We start from the raw sequence: 25,913 nt of genomic DNA, 5'->3' as shown, positions 1-25,913 counted from the left end.
GCATTAGTGTCGATTTACGGAGTCGTTTTTTTAGATCATTTGATAGATTTTAAGTAAATTTCACCTATTTTCTATTCTTTTCATCAACCTTTACAGTTTAAATTATGTTATTCTTATTTTTAACTCTTGATCCCTCAAATAACTGCGTTACTAAAACATTTTAAGGTGAAATGACTGAACCTATCAAGGAAATTGCCGCGAAAAGAAGTGTCGAAGCAGTTTACACCGGAGGAACTGTCAGATGGAGTGCAAATGGTCAGAAACTTTTTTCTACATGCACAAATGTTGTGAAAGTGATTGATCTGGCTGACAATACTGCAAGGTATGTGATGTTGCGACAGAACTTTAAAACAAGTTTCACCCACAAAACTAGAAGTAGATTGATTATGATTATTTGAAAAATTGAATATGAATAATTTTGAAGTTTAATAAAATAAATTAAATTTGAAATGCATCAAATCTTTTGCAGCTATACCATCGGCGACCCTGAAGATGAGCTACGCATTACGTGCACAGCTGTCGACAAGAACAGAAATCGCCTTTTGGTCGCCTATAACAATCAAATAATTCGTGAATACTCAATTCCTTTGGATCCGTCGACAACTAAACCAGAGTTGGCCAGAACATGGAAAACCATACACACTGCTCCTATTCTCGTTATGGAATTCAATGAGGAGGGCCATTTACTGGCGACTGGAAGTGCCGATCACATCGTGAAAGTCTGGAATCTGACAGAGCAACAATGTACACACACATTAAAAGGACCCTCGGTAGTTTCAGCAATTCTGTTCGGAAAACATGAAAAGCTTGTCGTTGGATACATTGAAGGACAATTGAACCTCTATAATATAATGAGAGGTGCTCCGAAAAAACTTGTAAACACATGGAAAAGTCATAATTCTCATATTACCGCACTGCTTCAAGTTCCGGATTCACGAGTTGTTGTGGCTCTTTCGCGAGATCAGACGATGAGTATTCATGAAACAGAAACTCAAGAAACACTCCGAGTTCTTCCACTCTACGAATCAATTGAAGGCGGAGCAATCGGACATAACGGAAATCTTTTCACTGTTGGAGAAGAGGGTGTTGTTAAGGAATTTGTGATTGAAACTGCGAAGTTGGTCAGAAAGAAAAGGATTGCCAGCTCGAATCTCGATCACTTGGCCTACGATGTTGTTTCTAATCGCTTTTTGGCAATTTCCGCCGAACAAAATCTTATAATTTTGGATTTTGAAAATCTGAAAATTGCAAGACAAATTGTTGGATTCCATGACGAAGTGAGTTTTATAGTTGACCTTGAAAGAAAAACAATGATTGCAAATTGGAATTGAAAACCATTTGTTGATATCATTTTTGTCATATCAAGTTGCTTTAATGTATAATTTTTCGAATGTAAATCTTTTATACAAAATTCGTAAAAAAACACCGAAAAACGAAAATATTTGATTTTATCATTTTTTTAATAATTTTTTCTTTGAATATTACCACTTTTAATATGCTCTCAAATTGCCAAGTAATATTTCTACGAATAGTAATAATTGGATTTAAGAACCTTCTTAATTATTATTCCCTATCTTCAGATCTATTCGTGCTGTCTTCTTGGAAAAGATGAATCTCACATGGCTGTCGCTTCCAATACTTCTGAAATCCGACTCTACAACACTAAAACCCTGGATTGTCAATTAATTCGTGGTCACACAGAATCAGTTCTTTCCGTAGTATCTCCTACCTGGGACACATCTCTACTGGCATCATGTTCTAAAGATAATTCGATTATCTTTTGGAGACTTGTAACATCTCCTGAAAATGACTCTTGCTCCACTCTGGTCCCAGTTGCGGCAGCTACAGGACATGCAAATACAGTAACTGCTCTAGCGATTTCCAATACCGGACGAGCTCCTTTCCTGGCATCAGTATCAACGGATTGTACTATCAAATTGTGGGGATTGGGAGTTTCTACAAAACTAAAAGAAGTCAAAATTGATGCAGAAAAAGATTTTGTCGAACAGCTGTAAGTTTGAAAACATTTTTATTGCGAAAATAATTCACTTTCCAGCCCAAAACTGACATGCAGTTCAACAATGGTTGCACATGGAAAAGATGTGAATTGTGTTGATATTTCCGAATCGGATGCTCTTATTGCCACTGGAGGAATGGATAAACTAGTAAAATTATGGCAAGTGGATACTCACAAAATGCAATTGGGAATCGCTGGAACTCTATCAGGACATCGTCGTGGAGTTGGAGATGTTAAATTTGCAAAGAATTCTCACAAACTTGCATCTTGCAGTGGAGATATGACCATTAAAATCTGGAACATCTCGGAAAAATCTTGTCTTCAAACCATTTCCGGACATTCTTGTGCTGTATTCCGAGTGATATTCGCTCGCAACGATTCTCAGTTGATCTCTGCAGACAGTGCTGGAATCATCAAGATTTGGACAATCAAAACTGCTGATTGTGAATGTTCCATTGATGCGCATACTGACAAAATTTGGTCGCTTTCGAAAAATCATAACGAGTCAGAGTTTGTGACTGCTGGAACTGATGGGCGGATTGTTGTCTGGAAGGATGTTACAGAGGAGAAACAAAAAGCCGAGGATAATAAGAGAAGAGAGGCTATTGAACAAGATCAGACTTTGACAAATTTATTGAGTCAGAAGAGATATTCGGAAGCTCTCGTGTTTGCACTGACTCTAGCCAAACCGTTTTGTGCTTTTAAGGTGATTAGTTAAATTCTATTAAATGAGTTTTGAATTATCCATTTTAAACTTTCTTTCCAGGTTATAAATGCTCTGATGGCTGAGGAGACACCAGAAGAACTCGGTTCCGCAATTCGCCGCCTTGACACCCGTCAAATTGAGATTCTACTGCAATTCACAGTGAAATGGAACACGAATAGTCGAACATCGTCAGTTGCACAACGAGTTTTGTACGAAATTGTTCATATCGTGGATCCAGAGGAGTTAGTGTCAATGCCCGGTGCATATGGATATATTGAATCATTCCTACCGTACACCCAACGGCACATGGATCGATTGGATCGGGCAAAGCAAGATGTTAGCCTATTCGATTTTGTTTGGAGACAAATGAGAAGCTCTGTCTGAAACGTTAAAACTTTTTTTGTTATTGTTGTTGGTTTTTGTTGAATTTTCAAGCTCATCGGATCTCTATAGTTATCTTTTTTATTTTTAAAGTTATTTGTTGTTTTTTTTTTGTTATAGCTCAATAATTTTTATAAAATTTGTTTCCTTTTCTCCTTTTCGCTCAGCCTAACTTAATTCGTTTATCACGGATTTTAATATTTTAAACATTTTTTTCAGTTAAATCTCAACCTTAACATTTATTTTCAGACAGAGGAAACATGGCCACTAGCAGCTCCGCTTTCGACGATGAGCTCCCAATGGAGGAAGGTAAGAATTTGATTTAATGGATTTTTTAAATTGAAAAATTAATAAAAAATAAAATAGTATTTTTTTCAGGAATGCCGGAACTTCTCGATGACGAGGATGTCCCAAGCACACTTCCATCACTTCTCGAGCAAAATTTGGACACTGCTCCAAAGGGGGATGAATTCAAATTGGTAAGTTGTCAAGAAAATTTTCTGTGGAGTTTCTTGATTAAAATTAAAATATCTCAAATCAAAGAATCAGTCATAATGGTTTTTATTTTGATTTTATAATACGACGGCGGTACTTTAACACACGAAGAAAACGACCTGGCCGACTACAAAAGGACAGTTTTTTTCTTGCCCAAAAATTCTTCTACTTTTAACGTCTTTCCTCATTCTGCTGCAAGTTTATTGTCGTTTGTGGCTGCGGCGGTCGCCTAAACGTCTAGAACGAGAATATGGAAACATTATGAGTGTTTTTGATGACGTTGGAACGAGTATGATTCAGAACAAACACTGAACAGAACGTATAATTTTTTTTGTTAGTTTTTAAAAATTAAAGCTGAATTTTTAAAAAAAATAAAAACAATTCCAAATTCCATAATTTTCAGGTAAAACGTAAGAGAAAGTCTGGAAATGCGATTGACGTCGTCATGGAAGACGTATCACAAGTCGACGAAGACGCCACCGCAGACACTGCAGATGACTCCACTGGACCAAAATCGTCGAAACGTACAAAAGGAGTGAAAGGAGAGTCTCGTGTAGTTCCGGTACCAAAGCATCGTTATACACCTCTCAAGGATAACTGGGTCAACATTTTCACACCGATCGTCAAAAATTTGGGACTACAGGTGCGTTTCAACTTGAAGAAGCGACAAGTCGAGATTAGAAATCCAGTGGATCGAGAAGACACTACAGATTTGCAAAAGGTTATTTTATTTTCTTATTTTTACATTTAATTTTAACTTTTATTTCAGGCCACAGACTTTGTTCGGGCATTCATTCTCGGTTTTGAAGTCAATGACGCTATTGCTCTTATTCGACTTGATCACCTGTTTTTGGAGACTTTTGAGGTAAACTTATTTCTAAATTTCTGAAAAATTGAAAAGAAACGCAAATTTTTTCTTCTTCTATCGGGTGATTCCACCAGATTGACACTTTGAAAATTTATTTATTAGACGACGAGTGACGGAAAATGAAACTTTGAGTTTTTGAAAATGTTCTGATATCTATTCAATAAATGTCAAAAATGGTTCGAGCGCTGAGATTGGCATGACGCTGAAAGACAGGTCGTAAAAAGAAGAAAGAGCAAAAGCATTTTTAAGAAAAAAGCTGTACATCGGAAAATATTTTCAGAACGGAGAAGATATTTTTGTAGAGTGGGAAAAGAATAATCTGAATTTTGTGTCAATTTTTTGTATAGTCCAGACGCGATTTTGCTTTTTTTTTTTAAATCACAACACTTTTTTTTTTTGCTGAAACTACTGTATCCGGTCTCGTCACGACAATTTTTTGTTAAATGAGAAAAGTTGTGCTCCTTTAAAGTGTAGTGTATTTTCAAACTCTCATTTCTGTAGATTTTTCATCGAAATTGTGGAGTTTTCAAGAAAATATTATGTATTTCTTAAAAATTCAAAAATAACGATGTAAACACATGAGATTTTTCTAAAAAATTCGTTACAAAATTGGGCAAATTGAAATTGCAGTACTCTTCAAAGGCACATGTCGAAACCGGGTACTGTAGCGCAAAATTTTCTTCCATCCAAAACAGAAAATCAGGATTTGGCGCCTTCAATCCTACCTTCTGCCCTTTTTTTCATTTCTGAATGTCTCATCGAAAAGCTCACTAACCTTGAAACGGTGTATAGAGAAGGAGCCATGTGTGTGTCCCACTCTTACACAAATGTCCCATTATTATCATGCTTCCAATTCATCCTTCGCAACCCCATTTCAACCTTTTTGACGCCAAACACCCGGCCAAATAAGCGTGTCTTTTTCCTCTATTCATCTATGCTTCTCCCTTCCTCGTTCAGTCGCCACTCCGCCTCTTTTTTGTCGCAGACGCGAATGAAGCCGGATTACGGTAGTTTTTGGGACGGGAAATGCTCGCAGCATTTATGTACGTTCGCTGTAATCAACTGATAAGAAATTATCAAAAACTAGAAGAAAGTAGAGGAGTTAGACATTTTGGGCCAAAAAAAAATTAAAATGAATATTTGTTATTCTAATAACAGACCTTAACAAATGATCAAAAGCTGTATTTGACAAGACATATTTATTTGATAATATAAACAATATTTTGTTGTTTTTACGAAACAATTATTGATAAGACACCACTGGTCTTACAGTTAAACTATTTATTCCAAAAATCACAAAATTCCAGGTCGCAGATGTGAAACACTCGCTGAAGGGCGATCATGTGAGCCGTGCCATCGGACGTATTGCAGGAAAAGACGGACGTACCAAACTGGTCATTGAGAACACAACCAAGACGAGAATTGGTAGGAAAAATGTCAGTGATCTAGGAAATTGCAAAAATTGAAATTTTTCAGTTGTCGCCAACACCAAAATTCACATCCTTGGAGCCTATCAGAACTTGAAACTCGCCAGAAATGCTGTTTGCAGTTTGATTCTAGGTGAGAAATTTCAAGAAGATTGGATTTTAAATGTTAATCATGATTTTGAAACATTAAAAAATTTTTTTTGTAAATTTGATTCCTGATTCATTGGTTTCCGAAAAATGCTGCCAATTTAATTGTCTGCGCCGTTTTTTTTGCACTTTTCGCGTTCGCCGTTGACACAAAAGCCTTTTGTGCGTATATGAGAAACATCCAAATTACATGGTGTCAATGCAGATATGTTTTTTTTGGTAGCTTTTTCCAAATTAATTTGCCATTATTCTACTTTTGTCTGTCTGTCACTTTTTGTGCCGTCTGGACAGGACCTGGTTCAGTCACGCAATAGGCGGCAGAAATATCAGAAGAGTAGGGGGACGGCAACACATTCATACGTATACATACACTTTCCAATACCACCGTGTCACATTTGATGGGACGCCATGAAAATGTGTGTTTGTACACAAATTCAGTGCGCACATGAAGATGAAGAATATAGAAAAAAAGCGAAGAAATGCCATTCGGGATGGGGTTTTCTCTGCGCACGAACACATCGTGGTTGCATTCCTGAAGGAGAAAGAGAAAGGTCGTTGCACTCGGTTTCTATTGCTGAAATGATGATGGACAGTTTGAGGTGTTGTGGTCTCACAAACACATATTCTTCCAAATATTACAGTGCATTTTTATTAAACATTGCAAAACTATCGAAAGATATATGCCCCTAAATTTAGATATTTAAAAATATCAAAAATCAAACTTAAAACTATTTAAAAACGAAATTTCAGGTTCGAACCCATCAAAAGTGTACGGAAGTCTTCGCAACATGGCATCGCGTGGAGCAGAACGTCTCTAATCAACAATTACATTTTTTCTGTCTTTTTTTTGTTTTTGTTCATCGTATTCCTTGTTCGTTTCTTTTTTAATTGTTATGTTACCACACCAATAATGCTTGTTTCTATATCTCAATTGTTGAGTTTGTTGAGATGATTTATGAACTTATACTTGGAATCTGCTAGTTTTCGGAACCTTCCCAATATAGTGCCCCTTCACCCATTCAGTCTAGACGTGCTCATTGTGCTCATCTCGTGCCACGAGCACCTCCCAGCACCACCATCCCACCGATCTCCGCCCTTTTTCGTACATTTCAGCACATGCAGTTTTAGACGTTTTAATGTCGTTCGCGTCGCGAGCCGCCGACGTTCGTCTTATCAGTAAGTTGACAAACTGCCAATCAAACAAAACCCCCAATGTGTACTGACTTTGGTTGAAGATTGTGAACAAGAAAAATGTTGCGACTTTTTTTTTGACTACGTTTGCACTTTTTCAAGATTTTCGCAACATTTTCAAGGAATGCAATCAGGCGGCAGCAGTCGGAAAAGAAATTGATAACAGAATGATCAATCACAAAATGGAGGAAATTTTCAAGCTTCAAAAGAATTTCAGCACAAAGTCCCCCTGAAAAGCTACGTGGATTCTCACAGAATGAATCCGACCTTTCCAAATGTTTTTTTTTCGGTTTAATGTGTTCGTTTGCGTTGCGTTTTCCGAATGGCATCGTCCTCGTCGCAAAACCGATTCGAATTGGTCGGTCGGTCGGCAATCTCCATTTTATGACCGTTTTTTTGGTGCTGCTGAGGCTGCTGTTGACTGGGATGTACCTTTGTTTCGCGTTGAGACCCCCGATCCATCTCATCGGGAGGTTAAAGCCCTCTTATTCATGTGGTTTAGTGATGTTTTTTTCTTGGTAAATGAGACAGAAATGGATGGAAATTACGGACATTTTAAAATTTTAGACAACAAATACGGTACCGGGTCTTGACACGATCAATTTTTCAGAGGACAAAAGAGTGTGCGCCTTTAAGGAGTACTGTATTCGCAAACTTTTCGGTGTTGAGCGGTATAGCTTTTTTTTCGTTGTTAAATTTTTTAAATAAATAAATACATTTTTATTGGGAGAACTGAAAATAAAACTTTTTAAAAACTCAGAAGCAACGAAAGTTTAAATTTAAAAAAAATATGTTTTCTGAAACAGGAGAAATTGGGAAATACCCTATGGTACGGTAACGGAAAAGTTTCATTCGTGCTAAGACCTTGTCTATGGGTTTCTACATGGCCGCGGAAGAGAAAGCTCGGCCGCCAACTTTTTTTCTGGAAATTGCTGTACGATCAAGTTTGCATACAGAACCAAGACGATTTAAAAATGAAAAGTTTATTGAAAAATCAAAAATAATAAAAATAAATCAATAATTATTAGACTCGATGCGTCGTGTGTTTGTATGTTTGGAAGTTCTATACATTTTTCTCTCCAAAAAATGTTTGGTTTTTTAAAACCAAAACATTAAAAAACATGATTTCACTTTTTTTCAAAATTATTACCACCGGGGGTGTCTAAAACGGACCGGTTAACTGTTTAGGATTTGATCCTATTTTCCGAGATAAAACAAAGAGAGAGGGAACGAGAATGAGAGACGCAGAGCGAGAAACAATACAGTAATCCTGGGAAAGTGTGGGCGGAGCTCAGCTCAATTTGGGCGGGGACAGTGGGAAATCGATGCAAACGGAAGAATATCGGTGAAATTTGGGAATTTTCGAAGAAATTGATGACATGATTAGGTGGCGAAGAGACATAGAAAGATAGTATGTGGTTTGGTGAGAGACGAAAAGATTATTTGAATTTAAAAAAAATGGGGATTTTTGGAATAACACAAGCGGTCTTGAAGACGAGAAAAAAATCGGTAAATTGGTTGGTTCACTTGGTGAAAAATGAATGAAAAAATTAGAAAATATAACAAAATTGGTAAAAAGTGAAAATTCAAGAAAATATGAAAAAATCATTGAGTTTGAAACCAAAGATAAAAAGAGATTGTGTGGAAAATTAAGCAAAGAAGGGAAACATACAATTTTTCTAAAAATCAATAATTGGTCAAAATTATAGATCTTAGGCTTGCAGACCATAATTTTTCAGATACATACTCCAGAACTCATTCAAAATTGCTGCCGATGAGACAGAACCTGCAGAAATGCCTGGAAGGAGTGGAGCCTGTTGTCCGATTGATGGAGCCATATTTTGAATAATGCTCATCAGGAACTGTTGTTGTTGCAAGCTTATCAATTGTTGATTCATTGGGATCGGCGGATAGATTGGAATCGGAGCAGCCAGCGTCAGAGTGTATTGAGCCAGAAGTGGAGATGGAGAGCATGGTGGAGACATTGAAAGGGATGGGGACATTGTATCAGTGGTTGAGGATGGAGATGGACTTGCTGATGTTCCTGGAATATTATAGATTTAATTTCTTTGAAGCTACAATATAAATTTTAACTGTCTGCGTTGATATTTGCATCAAAATTACCACTTTTTTGTCTTCCCCTGAATTTTGAAAATACATTGGCTTAAGTGGTAATTATCTTTAAGGCAAAGTAACTTTCAGGGCAGGGCCCGCCTGATAGGTAAGCAGAAAGACATATTCTATAACTGAGAAGTTGTACCAATTTGAGATTCTAGACATATTTGAAATTAACCTCTTAACTTTCGTAATTGTTTATTGATGCGTTTGGATATTCCCGTATTTGATTGTTTCGGTACGAAAAATTGGAAATAACAAGTAGCCATTTTATATAATCTATGAGTTGATGGTAAAATCTATGTTTCTGATAACGTTAATACGTACCGTCAACTCTAGAATTACTTCCGACTGGATTTCAGGTTTAGACTCCAATTTTTGTGATTCTGACTTAAAGCTCAATTTACACACTTCTACAAAATCCCATAGCTTACCAATTATCTTTTGACCATCTGTAGCTGTGACAACCATCATCTCCATATCCATATCTTTCGATTTTCTACGAGAGTTCCTTTTTGGTTCTTTACCATCTCGGGATTTCTGTTGTGATCTGCGTAATTTGATTTGAGCCGCCATAAGATTTCGACGGTGTTCCACAAGAGTACACTGAAAAATAATATTTTTAAACTCGAAAATCGTAGTTCTGTTTACGCGTTTTCAAAAATCTCACACAAATTAATGTGGCAACTTTCTCTGTCAGTCCAAGAGCATGCTCCAAGTTGCCTGCTCCACAACAATTTTTAAAAAGTCAATTCGTAGCACTGTTGCATTAAAAATACTTCGAAATAGTTGAAACTTATCAAAATGTTTCAAAAAGTCACATTCTCAAATCTCATTGGCAAGCCACTCCCCCATTTCCCTACAGTACTTTTATAATCCTATAATTTCTTCGCGCAGGTGACATTGAAAAGCATAAAAACTGCAATGTTGTCAAGGGCGCCTGACTGCCGATGATGACAGTATAATTACACTTACCAATGTACACTCGCATGTCACAAATTGGCACATTGTCCGCTTGTGTCCCCGCAATGGGACTAGGACTCCGTGAGCCGAGCACCGAGCACAGTGTGGGTCACGGACACGCTTCCCATCACGGGTTTGAGTTGCCGGTGTGCAGTGGATCTGGAAATTTGGAAAGGTTTATAAGGGGTCCCGCTAAAAAGTGTTTTATTTTCACAGTAATATTATAGGAGTTAATGCAATCACAAAAACAATAACCAAGAAATTCGGTATAAACTTTCAGTAGGCTCAAGAATGCTTGCAGTCAATGCAGCCTACAATTGCCTCATACCTACACGCATACCCATGGTCCAAAGTGAGCATTTTTCTCATTTAAAAATACACTTTCAACAAATAACTGAAATAAAACAATAAGGTAGGTACGCCTATAGATGGCCAGGCAATGACCTATATGTGACTTGCCACAACAAGAGCCCCTTTTGAAAAAGAACAACTTCATGAAAAATATACCTACCCTTAAAAAAATCCGATAAAATCAATCTTTTTCTCACTTTTTCTTTGCTTTTCACACTCTATCTATTCGTATCTTCAATTGTTTTTCTTACAAAAAGAGAAAAAAGCCAAGACGTCAACCCACTTTTCATTTTGAAAATGTCAGATTTGATCTGAAGTTGCGATTTTTTGGTGAACTGATAAGATGTGGTATTTAAGTGCGTGAGAACGCACATACAACCTTCAAGACCGCCTACACCGCGAAACAGAAATGTAGGCAGACAGGAATGAGGTAAGGCACAGCCACCTACAGCCACACCTACCATAGAATCCCTATAGAATACTCACCTTCTTTTTGCTTAGCAAATTGTTCAACTGTCTTCGCTGCTCGACCATCGTGCATTCTCGACATGGACATTTTAGATATCTGTAAAATGTTCGTCTTGTTTATTTTTCAGTGCCACTTGGTGTCATCGACGGGAGAATTTTGTAGTTGTACAGTAACCCGCCCACCCATTCAAATATTTTATTAGACTTTTCACAATAGAGATAGGCCCTATCTTTTGTTAAAAATTATATGAACTGAAAAAATTGGGAGAAAAAAAAAATTGGGTGAGGAATTTTACGACTGTATAGGTCATTGTGGAATGGTTTGTTTGAAAAGTGAGTGTATCTGTGTGATTGGATGTCAAAAAATGAATGAAGATTTTTGAATGAAAAGCAAACATAATTTTTTAATAATTTTCGGTTCCAAAAAAAATAATAAAAAAGGCTGAAAAATTTTTAGTTGCTTGAATTGTCTCAAACTGATCCCAAACAACCAAAATTCATGATGTAACTTCCCAAACATATCTCGAAAAAAAAGAAGCGCTTTTTTGAATTTATCTAAACATTGGAAAAAATGATCGACCGAAGAAGAAGCTGGCAGAATTTCACTAGTTTTTTTTTTAATTTTTAACCGGATAGATATTATTTTTGTAAAGCCTAATAATGAAATTCGGTCGTTTCGGGCGAGTTTTGGATATTTAAACCAGAGAAGTACAAATTCTTTAAACGAGCGTTTAAAAAAACCTAAAAAGAGTAACACACCTTGATATACATATTATTAAATGTGTAGTAGCGAAATCAGGGAATTAAAAAAATTTCACATAGGTATTCAAAAAACTCTTGTAGTCATTTTAAAATGTTTCCCAGATTTCGCTAATCCATCTTCAATTTAGCTTAGTGATAATTGTCGTCATTGCAAGATCTTTTTGAGTCATCTTTCACCTTGGTGAAACATCTACAGTATCCCTAGACCACCTTCAAAATGGTTTAGGTTAATGTATAAAACATAACTTTTTGCCTCTTTGCATTTTCCCATTCTTCTCCTCCGTTTTTCGCGTCCATATAATAATTCGTTTTTGACCCCCCTCACTCATATAATAACAATTTCACCTGTATGGGTGGTATTTTTCGCTTTAAATCGACAAGGTCAGCTGTTTTTTCTTGCTTTGCGTCTTTTCTTGCCCGATCGTAATCGGTAGACGAACATCTCAAATTTTACGGGTGTCTTTGTCGGAGGGCTTCGCGAAAAAAAAAACTGATGGTGGGTGAATAAGGTCGGTGACGCGACAATTTTGAGATAAAATTTGGAATTTGGAGTATTTATGGATAAACTACATACTTTTTCGGCACAACAAAAGTTACAAAAAGTTCATTAAACAGTTGTTAACTTTTTATCGTTGCAAGACCCAAAATTATCAAAAAATTCAAGAGTTTAAGCATTAAAACGTGATGTATATAATTAAGGGTGAATGAGGGAGAAACATGGAATGACAAAATAGTTTTCAGATGAAATGTAGTTTAAAAATGCAAAAAAAACCATTGCTCACCTACAATCCGGCTTGTGACCTTTCCTTGGCTTCAACTCCCCATGATTTAAACATCTCTGACAATAATAATTTTTTTCTTGCTCGGCGAGCTCATCGACTGCTTTCGCCTCACAAATCTCCGATACGGGATCCTCGGTGAGCATTAGAGCTCCTCTGCAAAATTTTTTCAGATTATGAATTTAGTTGTTTTTGTTGAAATTTTTATTTTTAATTAGGGAATTAAAAAGAGGGATCTATAAGCATTATATGAAACTGCTATACTCTAATCTTGACTTATAAAATAATTACGAAATTTTGAAAATGTCGTGGAAAAGTCAAATTTTCAAGACTGATTTTTGTGAGAAAGAACATTTTTTCGCCAAAAATATTGTTCTTTGCATCGGAACAAATTTTCAATTTTTTAAAGGAGCAGCTGGTAATGCGAATTTTTTTTGTAATACTGTATCTTTTCTAGTTTCCAGTGTATATCTTTCGGATTAAAAAAATTTTCAAAGTAAAGTAAAAAAATTTTCTTTTCCTATAATGTTAAGAATTTTGAGAATTTAAAACAGAAAATTTAGAGAGCTTTGAAACCAGTTTTTTTTTCTTCAAAAATTACAGATAGCTCAAACATATATAAAATACGTTTTTATAATCTAAATGTTCAATTCAACGTTGGGCTCATTCTGTGACTTTAAATGTGGAATAAAGTTGGGCTACTGTATGTTTTTAAACCTGCAATAGTTAAAAATGTTAAAAACCAGTTTGAAATTTTTTCTTATAAAGAATTTTTCAGAACGGATATACATGGAATTTCAATATTTAATGGCAACAAAGTTTTATTAATTTACAGAACCGTATTGCTTATTTGACTTGAAGGAAAAAAAGAGCAAATAAATTTCTAAATAAAATACGTTTGAAGTTTTTCAAACCTAACTGCAAACTTTATAAAATCACAAAAATCGATTAATTGCAACTGGCAACATTTGATCGTGTTACAAAAGGTTCAATTTTTAATCAATTAGAGGTTTTTATCAAGAAATAATTTTTTGTAGAGACTAAAACCAAGACAAACAGACAAGTCAGGAGCTACAGTATTTCTACAATGTACATCAGATCAAATGTTCAAGTTTTTGTTAAGCCATTTTCTCAAAAATTTCAAAGAGTAGACTGTTAGGAAAGTCAGCCACAAATTGTAGACGCAAAGATGGAAACATTTTCACATAATTTTACTGTTTTCAAAAACCCCAAAAAATTATTCTGAATCGACTGGAAGCACCTACCCAAAAGTACAATTTCCTCCAACAAGGGGTCAAGATCGAGCTCCTAGAGCACCGATAGCATTCAAATATCGAAAAGAAAAGGAAAAGAGGGAGTAATAGGCACTCCCCTCCTGTGAAACGGGGCGGGTCCCAGCAAGAAAGAGTCGCGGCGACGAAGCGCCGCCTCTTTTTTGGCGACTGATGCCACCCGCGATTGGATAGAAGACCTCACACGACGATAATTAGAGAACGCCGAACGTGAGAAAACCTGGTAAGAGACGCCAGACAAACATATATCGGGAGGGAGCGGCGCCCCGAGACTATGGCGGTGGAGGGGGACACCGCTATCAGTTCTCGCGACGACATATTTTTTCTCTGGCTGACACTCCGCGAATCGTGTGATCTCTGCGTTTTTTGGGGACACCTGTAAGTACGTGTGATCATGGAAAGAGAAGAGACGAGAGAAAATTGCAAACTTTTAGTTTTTTATTTTATTTCCTGTAACTCAATTTTTATAGGTTTTGTTCGAACTTTTATTATCATTCGTTGGGTAGGCTTTTCTAGACTTTTCTGTATTTTAGAAAACTATTAAACATTCCTGGAATGTGACCTACCTTGCTTTAAAGGAAATTGAAACTATGTCTAGAATTATGGATCCACAAGTTGGAACCTTGGAGCCTATATAGAAAGCTTAATTATATTTTTTTTTCGAGGAAAAATACAATTCTTGAGCTTTTTTTCAGTCCATAGGGCCAAGATCCCGGCACCGGGCTGTAGAAAAAATTAGGACTGGAAATTCATAACTGCTCCCATGTGACCTAATTAATATTCATAAGCTAAGTACTTTCTTTCAGCTTTTACTAGCTTTTTTCATTTCTTCATTTGAATCTTAACCCCCCAACCCAACCACAATTTTTTTTCTGAACACCCGCGTCACCAGTTTCAGATTGATTACATATCTAAGCCTACAGTAATCCAATATTTCTCAATTTCGCCTAATGAGCACCTTCAGGTCTTGTGTTCAGTTAGCAGAGAGAGAATGAAAATTGGCAGTTTCAACGCACACATTTGATCTCGACTGTGTCCTCGAAATGGAAAGGAGAAGAAGCGGTAGAAACAAAGTGGGATTGACAAGAAAATTACAGAGGAAACATTTTTGGTAAAGGTTGATTTGGACCTGAAAATATATTAGGAATGTTTTCGAGAGAAGCTACCAAAAACTTTGAAAAGTAATAGTTTTGTTGAAAACTGTCTTACCAACTGTCAAAGTTCTAGTGACTCACTATTTAGTCAAACCGTTTTTCAATTACCAAGATTTGAAGTTTCAGTCAAAAATTATTGACCTGCAATGGATAACAATTTTCAATATGACTTTTAAAGTTTCAGTAATTTAAATTTCTCAAATTTTCCCGAACCAAAGATATTTCCAGTTCCACTTTATAAATGTCGTTAAAAAATTTTAGGTTTGAGAACCAACTTTCTAAAGGAATTGCTGATAAATTTTGACTAAATTCTTGTTTTCAAATGTTGCCGAATGGACTGTATTTACTCTGAACATTCTCTGTACTCCAAAGAGATCACCACATCGAGTCTAGACAGTCTCAACTCGCTCACTACCCGCCCCGCTGATTGTTTCGCTCGTAGGAAAAAAACGGCTGAAGTGTGAGAGTGAACGAACATTCCGTCGTGTTTATCTTGTTGAAATAGTGCAGGTTTCTGTGAGATCTAGACCACCCATCTTTTAAATACTGGTGGTCGATCGAAGCGAAATAAGAGAACGATTTGTTGCGTAAGTGGAGCCTATTTCGAGGGTTTGCTCTTTTCGATTAAAAAAATCATTGCCTGTCGTTTTACACAGCAGACAAAAAATCAGATATTGGCTAGCATTTGATAGTATAGAAATTACGGTAGTGATTTTCAGAAATTTCAAAAAAAAATTTGAACATTTTTTCTGATAACTTCTAGCCTCCACCCAATTTTTTCATTCATTCAAAATCCCAAGCGCTTGCAAGATCAAATCCTTGAAATTTAAAACTCTTCCCTCGAGACAACCTCCGTACAAAAAGGTCTCATAAATCGGGAGGTCCGGGCGTCCAAATTCAAACGTCCTTTTATCTTCTCCGACCTCGCGCCGGGCGTCCGTCTTCAGGCCACCCATTAGAAAAATTGGGGCGGCCCAATAAAAAACGGCTGTTGTTATTCGCTTTTTCCAATCGTAGTTCTTCGCAATTTTCCGTGTCTGCGTCTCTTCGTCTCGCACACTATTTCGTCGACTCCCTTGACGGATATTCAGAGTGTTGCATTGCAAAAAAGTGCTGCTTTGCCTGATGCTGCGCCACACAAAATGAATGGCTTTTCGCAACAATGAGAAGAGGTTCGAAAAAAAAACGACTGTGGGAGGGGCTTGGGATGGAAATAGTGCTGGAAGTGGGGAGATAGGTAAAGAATCAAAAGGAGCGACGAAAGAACAATGAGGAGAAGCATGTAAAGGTTCTTGTTGAGGGCAAGGGGGTCGGCTGGAAAGGGCTCGAATTTTTGAATGATTATTTTTGTGTGGTCTACACATCATGGTGTTCTAATAATACGGGAGGTCTTGTAACACTGGTGGTCGGAAAAATATTCAAAAATAAGTCTTCCAATGTATTACTCTAAGTTCTCTGGAGATGACCAATAACCACTCATAAGTAACATTGTCAAATTGGTAAGCTTAAGCTTAGCCTACTTTTACCTTGCCTTTTCAACTTTTTAGCAGTGAAAAAACTGTTGGCTTTGATATCCGTAACAATTTCCTCTAATTTTCCTCTCATTTCCTCTCACTTTTCCTAGTTTTATTGTCCATCCTATCCATCTCACTGACACCATTCTAGGCAGCGAAGCGCAAAAGTGCAAGTTCTTTTTTTCCAGTTGTTTTTCCGTCTAAATCTCTCGAATTATGTGGTATACCACCTGGCCTCCGTGCTTTCCGATGTGTGCGTTCCTTTTGTTGAGATAGATAGACGAGTGCGGGGCGAGCGCTCGCTCGCGGCGGCGCCAAATTAAATATGCTTGACGAGATGAGAGAGCGTTCGGATCAGTGGAGACATTGACACTTTCACAGACGTTTTTCGCAACATATTCGAGAATGTACGAACAGTGTTTGTCGATTGGGAAGTGATCGCTGGAATAATGTTGAAACGAAAGGCTTTTCGATTCGGGGTTTTAGTTTAGGAGGGGGCGTTGAACGAAACTACCTGGAAACAGAATTTAAATTTGAAAAATCTTATAATTTTTAGACCATAACTAAATTCAGAATTGTTTGGTTAGGCATATTGGACTATATTGGAGTACATTACACAACTTTTAAAAAATCCTTCATTAAGTGGCACTGCGGTCTGAAAATCATGGTGGCCAAAAAAGTTGGGTGGCCTGAAACCTAGGTGGTCCGAACTTTTCCAGTGGTTTGAAAGTATAGGTTTTCGCATCAAACCTCAAATGTCTTCCTTGTTACTTTTTGCTCTTCTTTTTTCCAGAATAAATCTTTTCCGTTCTCGTTTTCCACTTGACTTCCTCTTTCTCTTTTTTTCCTTTCCAGAGGTCTTATCGCTAATCCCATTTTCTCAACTTTTTTCATGCTTCTACTTGTCTTTTCTACTTTCTTTCGTCGTCGTTCTTTTTAATGCTCTACACGTCAGGCATGGAAAAAGAGCAAAAAAGTGTGGAAAAGTAATTTGATCTACGTTTCCCGTTTCCCGCGCACAGGCGCTCCGATTTTCTTATCCGTTCTTTTTTTTTTTGAGAAACTATGGGAAAAATTGAAGGGAAAAATGAAAAGATATAGGGATAACGTATGTGTTCTTAAGTGATAAAATTGGAGAGAAACGTTGAAATTTTTAAAAAGAAAAATATGAGAGAAGTTAGAGCCAAACGGCCAGGTGCTGGAAGTATAAAGATTAAAGTATTGCGTTTGAAGAAATTTGGGAAAAAGGCTATTGAAGCTTTTTTGCAACAAAACACTAGATTTTTGATGTTATGGTCTATTCCATAATAAATTATTGAAAGGATATTTTGTACCACTTTGGCTTTTTCCACCGTAACTCAATCTGGGTCGAAAAATACAAACAAAAAACATTGTAGTACATTTTCTGGCACTTTTTAATTTCATTTTAAAACATTTTGATTTTTTCAAAACAATATTCAAGTGAGCTTGAAGATAATCAAACAGTTTCATTTAGAAATTAACAGATGTATCCTTTTCAGATGTGTTTTTTTAATTGATTTTACATATTTTGTTTAGCTGAAGTTTTTCTAGACATTACACTAACTATTGGCAACCTAGATAGATCCCAATATCAGGTTTCAGAAGTTTGCCACAGGGCGTCCGTTTCCTGAAGTTTTGTTATTCCGTTTATAAAATGATCAAAGCTGTGAAATTCAGGAAGATAAATTTTTGGCTGTGTATGGATTTTGAAGAAAAAAATCACAAAAAGACAAGTATAACATTATTTTCAAATTAGAAATAATTTTTCCTCGAGAATTTGTTTTCAAATTTCTAAGCCTAGCTGAAAACTCAAATGTTTATCAAATATGTTATGAATCCATAGCCTTCTTGGGCAACTCCATGGCTCATGGCTTGTGTGCTCTTGCAATTCTCTAACAAACCCAAAACGTTCCCAAAAAACGGACCACCAATTGTTGTGTGCGGGGTGTATTTTATTGCTTTTTTTGCCACCGAGTTACCAATTTTTCAGTGTGACAACTAAGAAGTTGTTGCGTGTGTGCACTTTGTAAAGTGACATCCTTCCCCTATTATTTCTCTGCGTCTCTTCATCTTCCATAATCATTTTTCAAAAAGACCCACAAAAACCGCTTCGGAACCCCTCGTTTTTCTCCCCTATTTTCGCCCATAAAAAAGTGCTCTTTCCCTCGTCTTGCTCTCTCTCTCTCCGAAAACCAGTTGCATTCGTTGTTTCAAAGTGTTTTCTAGGCGTAAAACAGTATGAAACATGAAGAGAGACGAGAGATAAAAGTGGGACCACACGGAAAAAAAGATAGAGCAGTCCGAATGCAAAAAGAACATGTGTGCGTGTGTTGGAAACAGGGGGGGGGGGGTGAAAATGAAATGAAATGGAATAGAAGGGTTCGTGGAGTGGTATCGGCCTATCGGCAGGAAAAAATTGCAAAAGTGACGAGTTTTTCTGGTATTAAATTGAAAATGTTCCATTTCAGTAATAGGATATCATATATGAACAAAGTTCAATATGGTTACGAACTGGGGGAAATCTGAAAATGCATTAAATTTTTTTAAAAATGCACTAAATTTTTTTAAAAATGCACTAAATTTTTTTTTTAATTAATAGATGATAAGGTTATGTAACAAGGCCTCAACCCGTTCCCACTTTTTCTGTATTATTCCACAATATTCAATATAATTTATATTTTTTCCTCTTTTTTTCTCTTATTTTTACGTTCAAATAAACGTATTCAATAAATAAATAAATAAAAATTTTAAGTTTCCGAGACCCTGCATATCTGAAAATACAAATATAGTAAATTCCTGAAAAACGAAAGACTTAGAGTCCAGAAAACATGTAGTTCTGAAAATCATGGAGGTCTTATAATCAGGCTGGCCTGAAAATCATGGAGGTCTGGAAGTTTTAGTTCCCTGAGAGAATAGTTGCTTCGAAATAACCGTCTAATAACCAAAACAATCATAGTCCGGTGCATAGACGACTGAACACTTGGCGACCGGAAAATCACGGAGGTCTAAAAAACATGGTGAGCCGAGCTGCATAGTTATCGGAAACAACACAAATTACGGAACTTGATACGAGAAGAAAATAGTAATTGTATTATTATTCATTCATACGATTGATATGATTCAGATGATATTTCAGAGGGGGTCTTCATTGTATTGTATCTTCTTCTTCTTCCTAGGGAATGGCCAGCTTAGGGGTGAGGTACCTAGAGACGCCACATATGCCAAACGGAAGCTGAGATCATTGGCTACAAGAATATGCTTTCAAATTCTGCAACGGACCTCTGGGAGTCTGGAAATTCTTGTCTGAAATTATGCTTTTGAATGCTCGAAAGTGGTAAGAATTTAGAATTTATTACAGAAAAACGTTTAATTAATAAAATTAGTTTTATACTTGAAAGAGGTACTGTATGCACTGTATCAAAACACATTTTCATCTTTTCTAGGTATTCAACTTCACGTTTTTCTGTAATAAATTCTAAATTCTTACCACTTTCGAGCATTCAAAAGCATAATTTCAGACAAGAATTTCCAGACTCCCAGAGGTCCGTTGCAGAATTCGAAAGCATATTCTTGTAGCCAATGATCTCAGCTTCCGTTTGGCATATGTGGCGTCTCTAGGTACCTCACCCCTAAGCTGACCATTCCCTAGTTCGTTACCTGCGTAACAGACATTTGCGTTTGCCATTTTAAAACTCAAACAAATTGTTTGTAGTTGTACATCTTACGTTTTCAGATCAGAACTTTTGGCAAAAATACTCTATAAGAATGTATATTATAACAGACTATATTTCAGACAGAAAAGGATTACCAACTACAACTTCAGAGTCACGGGGTTTCTGGAACGCGAAAAATGTCTGGAGAACAAAATTATGGAGAAAAAGGGCTCGCGGAACAAATCAAAAAAGGATTAATCAAGAAAGTATGTTGATCAGATCAAGTTCAAATGAAGGAGGTCTGAATATGTATTTAGATATTATTTTCTTCTATCCGATCTTTGCCTACACGCGTGCCTATTATAGGTAGAATTTGTTACCTACAAAAAACAGGTGGAAATTTCGGCTTTTTCGTGGATCAATCAGTCATAACAGGCGAGAGTCCACCTTATCAGTGTATCGCATATTAAAAAAAAGAAATTTCTTGGCTTTCTCCTAATTCAAATAGAACGGGATATGTATGCCGACGGATGATATCGGCGGTATTTTCTGAAGGAAATAAACTATTCAAAAAGGCAACAAAACACGAAATGGGACACTTTTTCCTCAGTTTTGCCCTGCAATGTCTAATAGTAAGTTTTTGGCGGAAAATCGAGAATTTGTGAAAGTGAAAGGAATATGATTTTGATGATATGCGTTGAATTAGAAACTAAGATGATATGAAACAGATGATAGAAAATGGTCAATGTAGAAACTGAAAGGGAAACCGCAAATATTTCAGGATTTTATTTTAAAAGTAAAAAAGGTTCACAAAAAATTGGAAATTCAGATATTGAACATTAAAATATTTGTGCTGGATTTGGTGGTAGAACCTCTAGAAATGGAAAGTGAAACTAATATCAGTGGTGTTCCACTAGTTTTGCTACAACATTTGAATTATCGAGATTTCAGAAAGTAAAATAATCAGAAATAAGAGAATAGCTCCAAGTTACAAAATTTGCAGATTTTTTAATTTTAAGTGATCAAAAATCTACTCTTAACTCTCTAAACCCCTCATCAATTTTCCCGCAAAGTCCATCACAATCTCCAAAACCGGGACCATATTACGCGACGCAAATCAGAGATTTGCGCATATCTTTCCCTCTCTTTTTTCCCAATTCATTCCGGAGATATAATCAGAAACGACCTTTCGGCTCATCAAATCCCTTTCTGACAGTCTGTCCGGCGACTCTCCATCCATCACACTATTACCACCTGCTGACCTTAAAGTTGGCCGGCCGAATACGGGCGGGCTGGTCCGCAGCACACCCCAGAATTACTGATTAGTACTAGTGTTATTATTATTTTTTATTTTTTCCTATTTTTCGTCACAATCAACGCCTCATTTTTTTTGAATAGGATTTTGAAATGAAGAAACTGCTAGTAGTTTTGATACATTATTTTTTCATTCAACATGTTAATTCAGATATAATTGGTAAGTTTTTGAAATTTGTTTCTGTGATCAATTTACTGGAAAGTTAGGTGATGCCCGTGAGAAGATTCAACGGAGGATCTATCTCTACGGAAAAACTTGACACTTGTAAATCTACAGTACACCTAGAGCTAGAAATATTAATTTATCAACCTTCTCGAAGTTTTACAAAATTACCATTTAACTTTTTGCTTCAACATTTTTCGCTGAAAACTATTTAGGTTTTGATTGAAAATTTTGAAAGATAGCCCCTCACCTTTTTCCTTAAAAAGACTAATTGCAAGAAATTGTTCCAGTTTTCAATATGGCTAGTTTAGAAAAATTTCTACATACATATTTTTCATTTTTGATTAACTAGTAAGTAAGTGGTAGACGTAATGAATTAAAATATTACTCCAAACAAGTGCAGTAAATTTCAGTTTTGAAATTACTGAAAAAACTAACAAAAAAAACTGACTTGCAAGGATTTTGCAAAATCATGAAAAATAAATTGCAATTTTTCAGGTGAACCGAAAATTCGCTGTGCTCCAACTGGAATAACGATAATGCTTGAAACTGATAGTCCGTTTAAGGGCGCATTATTTCTGCGAGGATCCGCTGATAAGAAATCTTGTAAAGCTAATTTCTCTGCTCAGCCAAGTCAAAATATCAGCTTCGAGTTCGGTTTTGATGATTGTCCAAGCAGGAGAAAGAGACAGGTGGGGCTTAAGCATATGCTACTGAAACTTGGAAAAGTGAAGCTATTGTTTTAACTAAAACTGAAATTATTTGTTGTTTCCGTATACCTGGTCCAATTAAATAAATAACAGCAGATTCCAAAAATATAAAAATGAAAACTAAAAAACCCAATTTCAGATTGTTGCTCCACGTGGAATGACAATGTCTTCTGTCCTTGTAGTTTCTTATCATGGATCTATAATCACTCATCGTGATGTGGCATATCAAATCGATTGCTTCTACCGGGAAGAAAACAGTCGTGTGGAAACAATGCTCAGTGTGAATGCCCCACAGCCACGAATTTTGAGTGATGAACCTAAACTTCCGACGTGTGATTATCGAGTTGAAGTAACTGGAGGAAAAGCTGTTGCAGGAGGTTAGTTGGGAGATTCTGAAAAAAGCGACGGAGCCCTCATAAAATATAAAGTCCAGGCAAAATTGAATACAAATTTCCAACTTATTCCAGGAATCGTCACGTCTTCACTATCAGAAACAGCTTCTCAAATAGCAAATGTCGGTGATTCAGTCATTCATATTTGGACTTGCTCTGGAGATGCTCCAAGTGATGTCTACTGCATCCAGGTATGACATAGAACAATATTTCATTGAAGAATAATGAGTATACAGTAAATACGCACTAATCTCTCAGCTCACCTATTTTTGACTAAGTGAAAAAAGCAGCGAGGTGGATCTGGGGAAATCACTTAAAACTTTAAGTAAGCTCCAATAAACTATTAAAAAAGTACTTTACTACTTTCTAAGACCACCTGCCTATCCGAAAAAGAACGGACAGCTGGTTTCCCGAACCATTTGAGCTATAGAATTTGCGGCACGGTTATTGACAATAATGTGACGTCAGTTACCGCGCCTGTCATGAACAAGAGTTAAAGATAAGTGAGCAGTATATAAGAATCATATAACTTCTATTGTTAACCACTGTTCGAACAGTTGAAGTTGACCTAGAAAAATAGATTAACGTGTAAAGAATAACTGCCCAATTTGTTCTACTGAAATTATACCATTTTGGACTGTAATATGTGATTTTGTTAAGCTAGTTGACAAGCATTTTTCAGGTTGCAGTGTAAAAAACTTACTTAATTAAAAACAACAACTTTTTGAAAATTATTGTGAATTCTTGGATTCGCCATATGAAATTTGAAAAACTGACATACTTTATTTTAGGTGTACAGCTGCACTGCAGAAGATGGAGGGTCCGACACTGTACAAGTTGTGGATGAGAATGGATGTACAACCGACGGTGAACTGTTGTCACCAATAAAATACAAGGAAGGGTCTATGAGAGCAGCGGCGAGCTCACACGCATTCAAATTTGTGGATAACCATATTGTGTACTTCAAGTGCAATATTCGAATTACTGTCAAGAATCCTTCAGGAGAATGTCCCGTAAGTCTGAACTTTTGAGCTTATTTTAATACTGGAGCATTCTGAAAAAACGTATCGCTAGCTGACAGGTTTTTACATGACTAAACAGCGAATTTTCAGACATGTTTGAATTTTCCGTAGAGGCTCAAATTAGTATTTTTCTTATTTCAAATTGAAAAATTTAAGGAAATTAATAATTTCAAATTTTTCAGGTCAACAACTGTTCTCCAAATGGCTCCACTGGCTTAATTTCCCGTAAAGCTCGTGACGTTTTTGAGCACCCTTTCTTATTGCTCAAACAAAAAGTACTCCCTGTTTTTAACAAAGAAATCAATATTTTGGTGACATCAGGAGAACTGATAATTGAGGAAGAGCAAGCGAAAAATCATATTTTGTCAAGCTATCGACCTGATAAGTATTCCTATAGAAAGCCTGAAAAAATGGAGCATCATTGGACGAAGAGCTGCTCATTTGGAAGCTACTCTGGAATTTTATTGTTTATAATTGTGCTCTTTAATTTTTGAATTTTTCTTTCGGTATTGTCGGGTATTCAATTTTCAGCTTTTCTGTGTCTCTCGTGTAATAAATCTCTTGCATTGAATTATTAATTGATGTTTTCTGGAAACATATGTTCATCAATTAACAGCACCCGGAAGCTTTATTTTCTAGATCAGATAAATACATCTGTATAATCTGGTGCCTGTAAAGAACGGGGAGCGACCAGGAGACGGGGGTTGTTCCTTTGAGTGGAGAGGGCCAATGTGTTATCCTGGGAAGAGGAGTGAGCGCGCGCGCAAACAATTCTTCTCATTTTTGAGGAGGATAATGTTTTGTTGGAAATTATCGATTCTATGTAGACCTACGGGGACTTTGGAAGTTTTCGTTTTCTTCAAATAAGTACATACAATTTCAGGAAAATCAGAAAAATGAGCAAGTTTTGTAAACTTTTTGGTATATTTTTCAAGAAATTTTAAATTTTGAGAATGTGAAAATGAATATTATTTTGCATGGCAAAAAACTGATTAAGTTAGCCCAAGACCTAGAAATTTAAATTTATTGGATTTAAATATCAGCCATTTTCTATTCAAAAAGTTTTGAGCATATTTCATTATTCATTATTTATCGAACTACCTGCCTATTGTCACTAACCGATCACACAGATTGCAAATCGGTTCACTAAAGATCAGTTTGAAAGCAAACATTTTTTAAAATAAAAATAAATTCAGGCAGAATAGAAGAGACAAAATAACCAAGTAGTCAGGAAAAGTGGCGAATTTGGGCTAAAATTAAAAAGTATTTCACAAGAATCGACTAGGCTGGTTGGTTGATACTTGGTACATCATCAAACTTGGCACATATTCAATCTCGCCATCTCTGTTGCTATTCAATGCTGTTTACAACTCTGTAAATTCGTGATAGGGGTGGCGATAGGTAGACCTGTTGTGGTCTATCGCCAGACATCTGTCGACTGGTTTGAGCAAAACAACTTGCACAAAAGATAAAGGGCGATGCCGACTCCTTGGAAAATTGGGTAAAAAAGACGGTGGTGTATCTATGTTTTTCTATAGGATTACCTGCTAGAGGCCACTCTCTCTGCAGGCAGATGGTATCTCCCCTGAACGGTGGCTCTGCCACTCTGACGATTAAACATACAGAATTTCAAGATAAAGTCCGAAAAGTAAATGTTAATAATATAGGAACTTTTAAAATACCGTCCATATCTGACAATCAAAATACGCCTAAAAATGTAAACCAAGAATAATTTATTTCTAAATTCGAAAATCCGGGAACAAGTTCCTAGTTATTTTGTGTAACGTTTTTTTTCAAATCTTATAAATTTTTCGAACGTTTTTAAAGGTTTTAAGGTTTTTTTAAATTCCTGAAAACTCCCCTCAGTTTCTGTAACAAATTTAAAAGTAGTTCAGAACTTCTTAAGTTTTTTGGCGGCTTTTGATAGTTTTGAAGACATTCTAAAAAATGGCTTGCACCATTCTGAAAACTTCCTTCAGTTTCAGAAATAAGTAAAAACGTTTTCAAA

The 25,913-nt window shown here is 36.3% G+C and overlaps 4 protein-coding genes and 2 non-coding genes across 7 annotated transcripts; 5 read left to right on the top strand and 1 right to left on the bottom strand.

Annotated features, from left to right (window-relative positions):
* The first annotated feature begins 159 nt into the window (after positions 1-159).
* Positions 160-3,256, top strand: Y53C12B.1 (U3 small nucleolar RNA-associated protein 13 C-terminal domain-containing protein). The gene is made up of 5 exons (NM_063699.2): positions 160-322; positions 470-1,277; positions 1,581-2,011; positions 2,057-2,723; positions 2,784-3,256. The coding sequence occupies exons 1-5, from the start codon at positions 171-173 to the stop codon at positions 3,105-3,107; spliced, it is 2,382 nt and encodes a 793-aa protein (NP_496100.1). The 5' UTR covers positions 160-170; the 3' UTR covers positions 3,108-3,256.
* Positions 3,257-3,353: 97 nt separating this feature from the next.
* On the top strand, positions 3,354-7,012 carry pno-1 (RNA-binding protein pno-1). The gene is made up of 7 exons (NM_063698.5): positions 3,354-3,413; positions 3,483-3,583; positions 4,003-4,320; positions 4,369-4,464; positions 5,775-5,892; positions 5,944-6,027; positions 6,792-7,012. The coding sequence occupies exons 1-7, from the start codon at positions 3,365-3,367 to the stop codon at positions 6,857-6,859; spliced, it is 834 nt and encodes a 277-aa protein (NP_496099.1). The 5' UTR covers positions 3,354-3,364; the 3' UTR covers positions 6,860-7,012.
* Positions 7,013-8,202: 1,190 nt separating this feature from the next.
* On the bottom strand, positions 8,203-14,007 carry mab-3 (Protein male abnormal 3). Of its 2 annotated transcripts, NM_001027293.3 has the most exons (6): positions 13,936-14,007; positions 12,674-12,826; positions 11,148-11,226; positions 10,323-10,469; positions 9,782-9,953; positions 8,203-9,276 (listed from the first exon to the last, which is right to left on the bottom strand). In NM_001027293.3, exons 2-6 carry the CDS (start codon positions 12,814-12,816, stop codon positions 8,945-8,947), a joined length of 873 nt encoding a protein of 290 aa, NP_001022464.1. In that variant the 5' UTR covers positions 12,817-12,826; positions 13,936-14,007; the 3' UTR covers positions 8,203-8,944. The 2 variants fall into 2 exon arrangements, with proteins under 2 accessions (NP_001022464.1, NP_001379328.1); NM_001393163.1 differs by lacking the exons at positions 12,674-12,826; positions 13,936-14,007 and having other exon boundaries at positions 8,212-9,276; positions 11,148-11,227.
* Positions 14,008-16,021: 2,014 nt separating this feature from the next.
* Y53C12B.9 lies at positions 16,022-16,233 on the top strand. The gene has a single exon (NR_051553.1). It is a non-coding gene; the product is annotated as an Unclassified non-coding RNA Y53C12B.9 (non-coding RNA).
* A 601-nt stretch (positions 16,234-16,834) lies between these two features.
* On the top strand, positions 16,835-17,048 carry Y53C12B.8. The gene has a single exon (NR_051552.1). It is a non-coding gene; the product is annotated as an Unclassified non-coding RNA Y53C12B.8 (non-coding RNA).
* Positions 17,049-21,564: 4,516 nt separating this feature from the next.
* cutl-2 (ZP domain-containing protein) lies at positions 21,565-24,480 on the top strand. Its single transcript, NM_063696.5, has 6 exons — positions 21,565-21,778; positions 22,280-22,473; positions 22,631-22,868; positions 22,959-23,074; positions 23,675-23,896; positions 24,088-24,480. Exons 1-6 carry the CDS (start codon positions 21,712-21,714, stop codon positions 24,397-24,399), a joined length of 1,149 nt encoding a protein of 382 aa, NP_496097.1. The 5' UTR covers positions 21,565-21,711; the 3' UTR covers positions 24,400-24,480.
* Positions 24,481-25,913: the final 1,433 nt, after the last annotated feature.

Source organism: Caenorhabditis elegans, chromosome II (assembly GCF_000002985.6).
Source record: "Caenorhabditis elegans chromosome II".
Lineage (NCBI taxonomy): Eukaryota > Metazoa > Nematoda > Chromadorea > Rhabditida > Rhabditidae > Caenorhabditis > Caenorhabditis elegans.
This window is presented reverse-complemented; position numbering and strand designations above follow the sequence as displayed.